Source organism: Agelaius tricolor, unplaced genomic scaffold (genome assembly GCF_023055355.1).
Source record: "Agelaius tricolor isolate 1412-34295 unplaced genomic scaffold, bAgeTri1.0.p SCAF_24, whole genome shotgun sequence".
NCBI lineage: Eukaryota > Metazoa > Chordata > Aves > Passeriformes > Icteridae > Agelaius > Agelaius tricolor.
This window is the reverse complement of record NW_027269284.1, coordinates 8,912,047-8,925,628: the sequence shown is the minus strand read 5'-3', so window position 1 is coordinate 8,925,628 and position 13,582 is coordinate 8,912,047. Positions and strand designations below refer to the sequence as shown.

General features: G+C 36.4%; 1 protein-coding gene across 6 annotated transcripts in view; it reads left to right on the top strand.

Moving 5' to 3' along the window:
* The window catches only part of SORCS2 (sortilin related VPS10 domain containing receptor 2), a 536,289-nt gene that overhangs the window by 504,923 nt on the left and 17,784 nt on the right, over window positions 1–13,582 (top strand). For all 6 annotated transcript variants that reach the window (XM_071447415.1, XM_071447414.1, XM_071447413.1 and 3 more), the window contains exons 22-25: window positions 1,434–1,546; window positions 3,157–3,282; window positions 7,849–7,948; window positions 9,265–9,367. In XM_071447415.1, the coding sequence (XP_071303516.1) occupies window positions 1,434–1,546; window positions 3,157–3,282; window positions 7,849–7,948; window positions 9,265–9,367 (442 nt within the window). The remainder of the gene's footprint in view (window positions 1–1,433; window positions 1,547–3,156; window positions 3,283–7,848; window positions 7,949–9,264; window positions 9,368–13,582) is intronic.

Below are 13,582 nucleotides of genomic sequence, written 5' to 3'. Positions count from 1 at the left end.
AATTTGTAAGTAAAGTAGTCTAAATACCTCTGAAAAAAAAAGAAAAAAAAAAAAAGAAAATGCTCTCAGCATTGAAAACCGTGTCAAATAATTGCCTTTCATCACAATATATCACTGTTACCTTGATGTTTATCTGAGATTTTGGATCAAATATAGCTCTGCTGTAATTATTAAATAACCCTTCAGCTCTTGTTCCACACTGTGTCCTGGTGTGGCTTTTTTGTGTTTTATTATGTGGTGACAAGGCAGAATATACTGTGGAAAATTCAGTGCTGGGAAATTATTTAAATTTGTAATTGTACTGTCACATGTGGGGACTGTGATAAGTATAAAAGCTTTTATTTTAATGCAGAGCTAAAAGCCTTCAGCTATCATGCAATACAAGACGTGATACATCTCTGTTGTCTGAAGAAGATTGTGTTATTTTTGCTTTTATTATACTTACTATTTTGAAATAATGACAAAACCCACACTTATGCTAAATGGAGCTTTTATGAACCTTCTCATTTTCAAAGATAAATGGGTATAATATTTATATTACCATTTATAAATGCATCAGCTCTTTAAGAAACCTTTAGAAGTATAACCCTCTTAGTGTGACTACATCAATGGCTTTATCATTCCAGTGCTTCTTTTGCCAATCCTGATATCAAGAGCATGAAAGTACTGGCCATCAGAAAAATAAAGAAACTTTTGAAAAAGAAAGCCATGTTTAAATAAAATTCTGTTGGAAACACTGAGGGGAAGCAGGTTTGACTTGTGCATTCCAGAGGTTCTCTATCCCTGCTTTGCATTAAGTTCCCTAGGTTTTCATCCAAGGATCCTGTAGGGAGAAAGGGAAGATTTTAGAGACTTTTTTCTGAGGATCATCCCATTTCTAGTATTTCAGATATTTTTGAAAATATCCAGAGAAATATTGTGGGTGTACCTTTGTTTTATTTTTTCTTCAAAGAGGGAAGTAGTTAGCCTTTGTAATGTAATTTCTGTTCCTATTTTCATATTTAATTTATGGAGTAATATGTTCATTTTATACAGAAAACAGAAACATCTAGTGTAAAAACCCCCACATGCTTATGATTTAGTGAGAATAAAATCCATTGGTACATTAGCATTTCTAATAAAAGAAACCAATGACTTCTTTTTAATACTCCCTTATTGAGCTAGGGGAAAATTATTGGGAACATTATGACCCTAGAGCATGTATGTAAATCTACTTTGTTTCCTTTTCTTCCTCCTTTCTTTAGTCTTTGGGCACAATTTTGATGGTGCTGATGAAAATACAGAAAGAAATTGAATGCCTGACAACAGAGAGCAGCAGGGGTCCTAGATACTGCAGTGCTGCACAGCACAAAGTGCTAAATAGAGACTTTCAGTTCTATCAAACCCCTTCTGCAATCTAGTTTATTTCGTGCTATTTCTTTTTGTTTTTCTAGATAATTTTCATGTTCTTCCTCTGAAGTTTACTAAGGACCTGGACATGTACAACCCCGACATACCTGAGTGGAGAGAAGACATTGGGCGGGTGGTGACGCGACTTCTTGCAAAGGTGCTCCTTCAGATTGGTCATAAAATGGTCCCTCACCAGTTGTAAAGCTTGAAGGTTAAGTTAATACATTCTCATGTAGAAGGTATTTTGAAATGGAGGCAGAGCAAAATAATAAAGTGAACCTCATGAGCCACATTTCATGCAAGTTTGAGCCTAGTGTCACTTTTAAGTGCAAGCTGTCGACGATGATATTGTAACACAGACAGTTTAGGTCTAACACAGCCTAATTGGCAATTAATGCTAAATATTGCTCTCTGGGATTAGGAAGAGACATATTAGCAAACACTGCTGACTCCAAAGCAGGAAGAGTTAAGTAGCTTAAATGTGGTAGATTTAGAAGCTAAGCAATGAGTAATATAAAAGACATTATCTTTTTGTGAAAACAAAGCAGAAAGAAAGAATTTCCTATGCTTGTTCTGTAACTTTGAAAATTATGTATAGTATATAGGCACAAAATTTATACAGTTGTTTTTCAGAGCATGTTCACAAAAGAAATCTGGAACAGCTGAATCCTGTAGGTTAAATCAGGTGCAAACTATGCAGTAGTGCTGTGGCATTAGATCACCTCATGGAAACTTTGGGCTCGAGAGCTCTTCAGGCACACACCCTGCCAGCAAGTGAGGGTGCACACACTGGCTTTCATGGGGGCAGTGGCACTGAGGTACAGCTTGATATTGTTTATAAAATGTTGGAATTCTAAATCATTTTACTCTTCCTGGATTTGCAGTCATGCAAATCAGGTTCTAAACTTTTTGACTTTATAAAGTTTCCCGCTTTTTGTTCTTTGAGATTCTTATCAGATGTCAAATTAATTTCTTGCTTTTATCAAATTAAACTCATTCCATAATGAGTTCCATTAGAGTCAGTCAAAAACTATTTTATTCCCCTATTAAAACCTCTTGCATTTTAATAATTACTAAAACATTTACCAAAGCATATGAACAATTTAATAGAGTCTCAGAATCTGTTTGAGGAAGACCAAGGAAAGTGCCCAGGGTATGGTCACTAAAATTGTGTGGCTGCATTGTACAAACATGGAGAAATTTTGGACTAAATGCCAAATTTGCACAAACTGTTTTACAAAGAGGTGCACTTGACTTTCAGCAGGGGAATGAAGGTATTCATTACAATTTCAGAAGCTGAACCTGAGTGTTCTTAGTCTCACATTGAAGGACTTCTCTCTGTCCATTAAGCACCCTCCTAAGCAACCTTCAGAAGCTAAAGTTAGCTGTAATGAATATGCACTTCTAAGTCTACACTGTGTCTGAATTGCCCACAAAGGATCCTAAACCACTAGGGATTTTTTTTTCTTGTTACCTCAGAAGTGTTTGGCCATTGCAGAGTTTTGATAAAACTTGAAAACCTCCTCATTTTGCTTCTTTTCTTGATGCCACTGAATTACTTTAATGCGATAACAACACTTAGGTCTTCCAATATTCAAAGAGCAACTCATATTTCAGTACATTTATGTTTGGCTTTGTTCATATTTCAGCTTCTAGTGGAATTCCCTTTAGATATTAAGGATCTGAACAATGAAGTCTAAAAGCCATATGTGGAGTTACTTATGTATTTTATATAAAACACAGAGTGTGTCTTCATTGTCTTCACAGGAGACCAGTATACCTGAAGAAACACTCATGACAGTTGTGAAACCTGGTCTGCCCACAGCTGCTGACTTGCATGTGCTACTACCTGCAAATCAACCAAAAAAGAAGAGAAGCATAACAAGTGATAAGGTAACCAGAGCAATGCACATCTGCCTAGGACAGCCTTCATCCTGTTTTGCAATAAGTGGCTGTACTCTCATTGCCTTTATATGAAATTAAGAGGTGATCCTGTCTATGTAAAGATCTCGCTCCCATCTGACAGATACGTGTGAATGCTACAGCAGCTATGTCTGCTGTGTTTGACAGTGTCCAGACCAGCACAATCTACTTCTTTCTGGTATTAGTGTGTTTCTCAAGAGTATTTAATATTGGCCTGTCTTTTAAACAGAAACAGCAGTGATGCTTGTCATTCTGTGAAGATCCAGTAGAGCAAAGTCTCTGCACTGTCTTCAGAAGGAAATTAGATTTCAGGTCCAAACAAAGCCAGAACCTTAGTCATTGACCCATAATGTAAAGAGCATCAAGCAAGTATTTTCTGCCCTTGTAAGAAAATGTCGTTGTGAATTGGTACAAAACAAATTTAGTGGACACAGGATTGAAAATCAGACATTAGTTTCTCCCTAGTTGTTTCCAAACAATGTTTCCTCCATAGTAAAAGACTTCATGCCAGTTGAAAACCAGAAGACTGTTTGACACTTAAAATTTATTGTATTTGTCCTTTTGCTGTGATAGAGAAGAAACAGATCCTGTGCCTGTACCTTGCAGTTCATGTCCTGCCAGTTACAAAGAATCAGTGTAAGGTATCCTTAACTTTGAGGGGCATTTTAAAGCTTTCTAAGACAAGGTCACGGTCTCTGAAGAGCTGGGGAAGTAGGCAAGACAAAGCTCTTCATATTAACAAAAACCAAGTAGATTGTGTTTGGAGTTCATGAGATATACTTTGGAAGGTCCAAAGGAATATGTTGAAGTTGTCCAAGTACTTTAACAGGTGTCTATCATTAAAATGTGTGAGTGCACAAAGCTTTCTACTTTTTTGGCAGACACCCTTACTGTTCTCCCTGGTAATCACAGTGAGAATTCCTGGGAGTCTGAATTCCTGATTATGTGTCAGGAATTAGTTAATTTTTGCAGGTTGTTTCTTTTGTAGAGACACATTCATGAACTGAGGCTCTCAGCCAGGGGAATATTACCACTTCGAAATTATTTGAAAATTTACATTTCTTGAGGAAGCAAGGTGAAGTTTCTAAAGGAAATTCCTTATTCTGAGCCTTTGGGGAATGGATATGTTCAATAATTTAGGGAAACTAATGGTGATAGATTCTTTTGGTTGTACAAACATTTTACTTCAGTGCAAAGTGTTATGCATATTATTTCCCTTTAAATCTCAATTTCAATATTAGTGCTGTGCTTCAAGGCAGCTTAAAGAGTATCAGTTAAAATCAATGCTGTCTCAAGGTTGTTCCCATGTTTGTGTATGAAACATCATGTGAGTTACTTTAAAGCATAAAGAGGAGCAATCCCAGGCTGCAAATGATTTGGAAAAGCTTCCATTCAGTGGGGCTGTAGGGATGTCCCAGTAGTGTAACAGGACACAGTTTTGTAATTAGTTCTCCAGTAAGACCTTGGAAGGTTTTCTGGAACTAGAGGAGCAGGGGAAGGGGAAATAATTATATAATCTGGAGAATATGTGTACATTTCTGACATTGTTAGGATGAACCAGGTCAGACCCGTGGCTGGAGCAGGAACAAGGGAGACTGCAATTTCAGCAGCCTTTGCTGTGCTGTGATGATAAGTCAGGTGCAGCAGTCTCACATCTCAACATTGATTGTTTTGTAGAGTAGAGTGCTGTAGAGATGTACAGCCAGTCTTCTTGTGACAGCTGCCTACATTTCTGGTTTTATATTATTGCTAATAGACATTGTTTTAGCTATTGATATGTGCATATAAATTTGTTGCTTTAGACTTGAATGGCAGAAATTTTGATAAAATGTGTTATATCAGAATCATTTGTGACTTGAGAAATATCCTGAAAATATATCCTATATAAATAAACTTAGAAGCAATAGCTTCTGGTAAGTCAGCAGGAAAATACTCATGTTGTCATATTTTAAAGATTCCTTACAATCCCTTCTGTTACTAGAAGAGAATCTTGAAGATTTGTATCATGAATCAGTGAAAAGATGTGCTTTGTCACACTGCTCATGCCAGTTCTCAAAGTCAGAGTTGTGACACTTTTGAGAGGATTCAGCAATGCAGAATGTTTTCTGCACATGTCGAGGAGGTGTCCCTGATACCTTTAACTTAGACATAGTTATAAAATGTCTTTTCTTAAAGAGAACCTCTTTGTTCTTGGCTGAAAACCTTTTAGATTTGGGAATATTACATTATTTCAGAAAGATTTAAGGCAATAATTTCTTGCTCAGGCAAGGAACAGCTGCTTGCTGGAGTTTTTATTGGTGCTTTACATGGAGTGTTGGGATGTGATGCTGTTTATTAGGTTAGTCATGTAGAATATGAATCATTACTGATAAAAGTAGCCATCAATAACAAAGATGGTAAGAAAGCTGTCAGTGCAGTAGGAGGAGCCCTTTGGAAATTCTGAAATTTTATTCCACTCTGACAAGACCCCTTTTTGTTTCAAATATATGCAGGGAGAAATAAAAGCTGTGATTTAACCTGCTTTCAAGAACAGAGAATTTTCAAAAGTATTCCATTCTAATTATTGACTCCAGAGAAGACTTGGTTGCTTAATTTATGCACATCTACTGTATGTCTAATGTCAGGTGGGATGAGTCCAGTTGAAAGAGTCAATTAAAATGTAATTAAACTATAATCTGGAAGGCAGGGGTCTGAGGAAGATTTCTATCCAGACAAACTACTTCATGAAAATTCCCAGTGAGTTGCTTTGGCAAAAAGGGAAAGTCAGAAGCCAAGATGTAGAAGTGGGTAAGAGTTTGAACAGTGTCATTATTTTTCATTCTTTTACATTCTTATAATGCAGGAGCCATTGACATATTCAAACATTGTCATCGTAAAGGATGTAAAAAAAGAAGATGGAAAATTCAAATGCTGGTATACGAACCTTACACTTAAGAAGTCTAGAGAGGAGCTCAATAAATATCTTGGGGCAGGAAAAAACCCCATGAGCACTGAAAAAAACATTAGTCTTTCAGTGAAATAAGTAAGCCAGAACCTTTGGTTGGATTCACATGAGATTCAAATTTTTGACTTGAGGACCTGAGGACATGATCATTTAGACTTGGGTTCAAATCCAACAGTGGGGAGTTAAATAAGAAACAAGTCTTAATCACTTAAGCAAAAACCACACCAAATGTTGGGTTCCTTACAAACCTGCCAGGAAAATATGAAGAATCAAAAGTTATGGAGCTCATAAATTTCATTTGGTGGCTGTAAGTCGGATTAATCTAAAGTAGTTGTCTCTCTGGCACTGTACACCATGAACTCATGAATGACCCTGGATTGATACAAAGAAATTTTATTCATTGATAGCAGCATCACTTTAAGGCCTCCTAATCCTAAGAAGGAGTTACTCCTAACTCCTAAGTGAAGATTTCATATCCATTTTCTTTTCAGGCTTTAGGCAACAAGATAAATACTTAGGAGCTATCTGCTGTAATTGTCTTGTGAAATAACTGAAGCCATGCTCACTTCACCATTACGTTGAGTCATTCCCACATAAAAAAAATTTAATAAAGTCAGTGGAATAGCTTCAGAAGTTAGATATTCCTCAAAAAGAATGACGATGTTTGAACTTTTGTATAGTGTCTGTCCATAATATGAGAGGGACTACAGGAATTTTTATCCATTATACTTCAAAAGCTTGTCAAAGATGAGCACCATAATTGATAATATCGTAAAAGGAGTTACTTGTGAAGGTTTCATGGACATAAAGCAAATTTCTAATTTGGCATCCTCTGGGAAGTCGTGTCCCAAATTATAAGGCATAGAGTATAAAACTAGCTTTGATCTTTTAGAAAATTGACCATGTTGAAGACACAAGCAAGTAGAAAGTATAATTCAGACAATTTGTCATCCAGGGTTAGGATGTGAGGGTATATTTAATGGTTCTGCTCCATAAAAATATGAAAGACCATATTTCACTTTGCTCTATCCACTGGAGGAAAATGGGAGGAATACTGATTTTTTTTTCCACATGAATGAATATATCTATTTCTATGGAGTATTGTTAAAAATTAGCTATAAATGGAATTCATTCCCTTATAGGTAAGGAGGTAAGGTAAATTATGACATGCAGTTCATTATTAAATAGTAGTTAATTTTCATGACAAAAAATCCAAAGTGACATCACAGGTTTTCTTCTGATAAGTTAGAAGAATGGGGGCTTTTAATATGGATTATGCATTGTGTGAGTTATGACCCAGGTAAACCCAATAGCACGTGCAAATTGCTTGCTGTCTGCCTCATACTGGGTAAATGTAAAGACTTGGGTAATCAAAAAGAAAGATTTGGCTATAAAATTGAGATGTTTTCAGCTTTTATGTCTTCTGGAGTTTTGCTTGATTTTTAAATATTGAATTTCTTTTAGATTTCAGCTCGTCATTGACAAGTGCTTTCACCATTTAAAGAACCAGAAGTTTTCATTTTTAAAACATTGAGTGTCTCAAAGTGGAACAGAGCACAAGACATCTGACATTCTCTCTGTTGTATTTTCAGAGAATAGCAGCTATAAAGCAAGCCCTGAATGCACACAACATCAGTTTCTTTCTGAGGGGAGGATACTGGGTCTTAGTGACTTTAGCTGACTCCAGTTCAGGTAAATATATAAAAAAAGCTATCAATAGACCAACTTTTGGATGCCTGTTCAAGTTCTAATAATTTAAGGGGAAAAAATCTTTATATCAATATGTATGTGTACATATAACACATATGTATATATTTCCTTGGTACTTGTTACATATAAATAAACATATATGCATATATGATTTATATGTATGTTTATTTATATATTTATGTTTTAATATATGTTTTTATATATATTTATATGTGGTTATTTTTATATATGTATATATATATATACACACACATTTTCATTTGGCCTTTATTAACAATCACAACCAAATAATTTTTTTTTATGTTTCCCTTTCCATTCATACTTCACGATTTGTATCACGTGCTTCTTGCTTTTTCTGAGTAACCACAACATAAAGTAAATTCCTCCATTGTACAGAACAGTGCTCTGAAGGAAGAGCCAACTAGGCTTCAAAAACTCCTCTGGTGATCAAAGGCACTTTAGGTTGCACTGGCTGCTAAGAAAGCAGAATTTCTTTGCCTTTATATCAGCCATTACCTCTGCTGCTGTGACTACATGGGTCTAACACAAGGCCTGCTGCATCTCTGCCATGTATCTCTGATCTTCTGATCAACTAATGGGAAGGTTGCTGTAGGGTCTCCATAATATATCCTTCTTTATTAATTTCAGTGTGTTGTGGGAGAACAGCTTTAGCCAGCCACTCTCAATTTTTGTAAATTATGGTGTGATATTTTATCTGTCATCTCTCTGTAGAAAACAAAGCTCTTTTATCTAGTTTCTAGTGTAGACTTGTGCTACAGTCTCACTGTGGTACCTTGTCTGGTGTAAAGGGTTGACATTTGTTTGCCAGCACAAAAGGGATTGAAAGAAGTCCATGTTCATTCCAGCCTTTACCAATGCATGACCTTGACAAGTTCATTTGTTGTTCAGAGCCTTGGTTTCTCCATCTGTGAAATTAATGCAGCCCTGCTTTTGCAAAGCAAATACTTAGGGTGTGTGATCATTTACTATGATAACTTTAGATTCTCTGAAAAAAACCCTAACAACCACTGTGTACGCAAATAATTAAATCTTCAGGATCTTGTGTTTTGCTGTTTGTTGCTTTCTATTTTTTGAATGGGTCCTCTGTTCTTCAGTAACAAGTCACCAACCAGTTCTGTGGTTTTGCCTTTCTGAAGAAGCCAGATGGAGTGAAAAGAAGAGGTTGCAAAAACAACAGCCAATGTTTTTGACCTGACAATTAAATAGAAAAGAATGCTCAAGAATGTGAATGATGTGGAAGGGGACATGCAAAACTGTTCTTTTATTTTGTGTTTCAGACTCTCAGACAATTGGAGGAGGCGGTGGCTACTGGGCTATTGTGGTTCTCTTTGTTGTTTGTCTAGTTGCAGTTGGGGCTTTCATCCTCTACAAGTTCAAAAGGCAAGTAAACCTTAATCAATAGATGCATTTTAATAATTAGATTTATCCATAGATTAGCAAGACAGAGTTTGTCATTTATAAAGAAGATTTATTGAAGAATTGCAAGAAGTGCACCACTTTGAAAAGCCATATTTTTCTGATCTTTTCAGACATCAAGGTACTGAACTGTTGCTTGTTTCACTTGCTGTGATCCAAGATAAATATCAACAATATAGGAACTATGGAGAGTTTGTTCAGTTTGTCTAAATAATACCATCAAGAATCATAGATGAACTAAAATATCATTCCTGATTAATTCCCTTTTCATTACTCCTAACAGTTATGAATAAGCTAAAACTATTGGGACAGGGATTGCATCTGCAATGCTGATTTGCTTAAAAAAGTAGTTTTATCAAAGCATGTAATGCTCTGGGGCTTCTCTTTGCACACATTACATTTTAATTGCTGAGGCAATGCCATGGAAAATGACTGACAGAAAGAAATTAGCGTTAACTTGGCACTAGAGTGTGTGGAAGGAAGAAATATTTCTGCAGGAAATATTTCTTCTGTGAAGGATATTCTCAAAACTGAGCAATGCCAGCCTTGGACAGTCTGATATATCTTTAGTCTGCAATTAATTTTAATCTGAGCTGCTGTGCAATTTAAATAATTTGTTCTTGTTCATGGGACAGTGTTAGCATTGTCTATCCTAATGGCATTTCTGTATCTCTGGGGCATTCAGAAGCTGTTGGGTTTAAGCATACTGGACACAAGCCTTCATCATCATCATCATCATCATCATCATCATCTCATGTCAGTGAGGATTCATACTGATTTGCCTCATTTTTTAGGGGGTGATTTTTATTTAAAATAAATACAAGTTTATAGAACTGCTATCAGCATTAAGTTTGTGACAGCAGTAAATGAAACTAGCATTAAGTAAGAGTTTTTTTAGCTAAAGGATTTTTATGTCAATAGAGAAAAACCCATTTTTCTTCAAGAACCTGAGTTTTTTAGAGTTCATAGTGACTGATTGCTTTAAAGGACAAAGCACAGAATACTGAATCAGCCTGTCTAAAATGAAATAAAAATCCATTTTGGTCCTTTAGGTGCCTGAAGCAAGGAAAAAACATAAAAATGGTTGATGTGATGTAATTATATTATTTCAATAGCAATACAATGGAGGATTTTCTGTTTGTGTTTCGATCATAAAATTTCCTTGTGATATCTTTTAAAGGCTATCGGATTTATATCTTTTATTAGCTCTTAAATGAGAGCAATTAAATAGCAGTCACAATTACTGCATGGTAGAAGAAGTATAAAATATTCAAGAAAGGAATAGAAACATATTTTTCCTTGAGTTCTTTCTAAAATGCTCTATGAACCATTGCTTTATAAGTAGAGCTTTTATTAAGGAGGAAAATACAGTACAATTTCCAAATTGTGAGCTTGAATGTCTCTTGCACTTCTGTATATAATTCATGAAAATCATTTGCATTTACATTTGGGGGCTGGGGGTTACTTAGATGCAAGTGAGGACTATTGTGAGATATATTCAAAAGTTTGTCAGTAGCCTGAAAACTGCTGTTGACATTGATGAATGGCCATGCAGTAGTTTTCAATTTTAGTCTGTATCTTATCTGTTTCTGAGATATTTGAAAGAATCCTTTTTAAGTAATACTGCTAAGCTTTTCAAAATTGACAATTTTTTGGTTGCATGCTTCCTTTGCAATTTCTTCTTCAAACAATATTAAGCACCTAATCAGTGCTATGTTTCAAAAATTGCTTTTTCCTCATGGGCTCCCCATGAACTCCTGTCCCACCAAAATCTTGAATCCTTTTTTAAAAGTCTTTCTTGTGTTGATGGAGATGGTTGGTGCACTGCTGGGTCCTCATGGAGTGCTTGTTGGGAGTACAGTCCCTTTAAAGTCGGTACAGTGAGTGTGTAAGTTTACAAACTGGTCCACAGGGACTGAGGCTATGAAATGAGTGTCCTTTATAGATATAAAAGTTGCAAGTTATAATACATTAAGGAGACTTTTCACTATTATATGCCTGGGTATTAAAAATTAATTTGCTGAAAGAATGCCATAGGCAATAAAAAATGTTCAATTTTAAGTGATAATTTCAGAATTACTGTGGCCTATGGTAACTTGGATAACTTGGGGAAATAGAAATATTATTTAATTCAACAGAGAAATTACAGATGTGTAAAGTGTTGAAATGATAATACTGTCCATAATTATGACGTATGATTTACAAACCTAAGGAGGAGATGGAAAACATTTGGTGGTGCCTTCCCTTCATTCATGAAGATTAATACAAGGGTTAAAACTCCTTTTTCCCTATCTCAGTGAAGTTTTTTTTGAACCTAGTTTTATCACTACATTGAATGGGTCTAGAGGACCTGCAGCTAGCCTTGGAGCACATGCAAAGCAGGTGGTTGGCAGGAGACTGCATGAACATGTCTTGGGCTGCTTTCTCTCTCTTTGCTGGCTCAAAGTTAAGTTTGATACCTGCAAAGATGCAAGATGGAAAAACTGGCTTGCAAAATAAGATGGTAACTGGATTGGCAGGGAGGTTACAGCTTCATACATGAGAGCATGTCATCTACTTGCAGTGACAGAGTTCAGACTTGTGATGAAAAAAGGAGAGAAAATAGCAGGCTTTTGTGTAGACCTACAGCTTTGATAGAAAATGGCAAAACATGGCCAAATTGCCCCATGGATTCTGAGTGCTGAAACATCTTGTCCCCAAGCATGGTCACCTGCCCAAATCATTTCTGAAGTCTGTAATTTTATGATCTGCTGGATAACCAGAGCTGTTATGGCTGTCTAGCTAATGATTGGATGACTGTAGGTCACATCTTATATGCCCTAATCCCAAATACTTAGGCATTGACTAGGAAGACTGCTGCCCTCTGTTTTCACATGCTGTAAAATTGCAAGTGTTTATCCTTTCATGTCCCCATTCCTGAAATTCACGCACTCCCCACTTTATCTGATGGTTTCTTTGTGCATCCAGCCACGTCCAGAAAAACTGGTGATGGAGTCCCCAGAGCTCAGGAAGGGACTTGTGGCAATCCCAAGAATGGTTCATTTCTTTAAACAAAGGAAAGAAAAAAAGAATCCAAAATGTTTTGAGAAACACAGAGGTTTGCTCCTTTGCCATCAGAGTCGATAAGGACTTCAGATTAGGGCTATTTTTACTCCGTATAGGGCAAGTAAATTTTAAATGATAAATGCGATGGGTTTTTAAAAACTAATTGTAATGGTGCTGAACAAATGGGCTGTTTGGTTTATCTGAGCTATTGGTTTAGATAGGATTTTGAGCGTGGCAGCAAGGAGCAAGGGGTCATTCCTTGCAGGTGAACCAACCTTGCCTGTGCAGGAGGAGCAGAGCTGAGAGCAGCTGTGGGTGTGGGCAAGACACAAGTGAAGCGTCTCTGCCCTGCCCTGCTCTGCTCTCACTTCCTGAAAAGGAAAGCACCACAGAGTGGGTGCCTCAAGCAAACAACATGTTGGAATACTCACTAGTGTGCTCCAGCTGTTTAAGCATGCAGGTAAAATGGACTGCAGCTGCTTATTTTGCCCACAACAATATGAAGCAGCTGGGAAATCATTTGAAAAATCCAGGGCTGTTTCTTAATGTGGATCTGGGATCTGCGTATATTTTTTTTATACCATGCCATCTTTACTAGATTTGGTTCAGTAAAAACACATTTCTTCCATTCCCTTTGAAACAATGTTTGTAATTTTTGTGGTTTTCATGCTGCCATCCAGAAAAGATTTCTTCATCCTCTCAGAAGAAGCTTTATGGTGTGGGATCCTGGGCAACAGTATAGAGAAGGGAAATAGCACTGTCTGCACCAGGCAAAGTGGAGGAAAGGAAAATTATATTTTAGCCACATCAAAGCTGCCATGTAATCATCATGCTACTAGCAGAAGATCTGAAATCATCATTTTCTTATTTTTCATTTCTGTACAATAGCAGGATATTAGAGTAGCCAAACCAGAGCAAATGGCTGGCTGTTGTGCTTATATATTTTACCTGGCTAATTGCAGCAAATTCAATTCTCTGAAAGAGTATGAAAATCTTCACCTTTTAATTTGTATGCAAACTACTGCAAACTGCTTTACTACTTAAAGCTGCATGCATTGTTTTCACAAATCACCATGAATCGTCTTCACCCAGATTTATCCTATTTTGTGTGTATTCCTTTTTTGCCTGCTACTA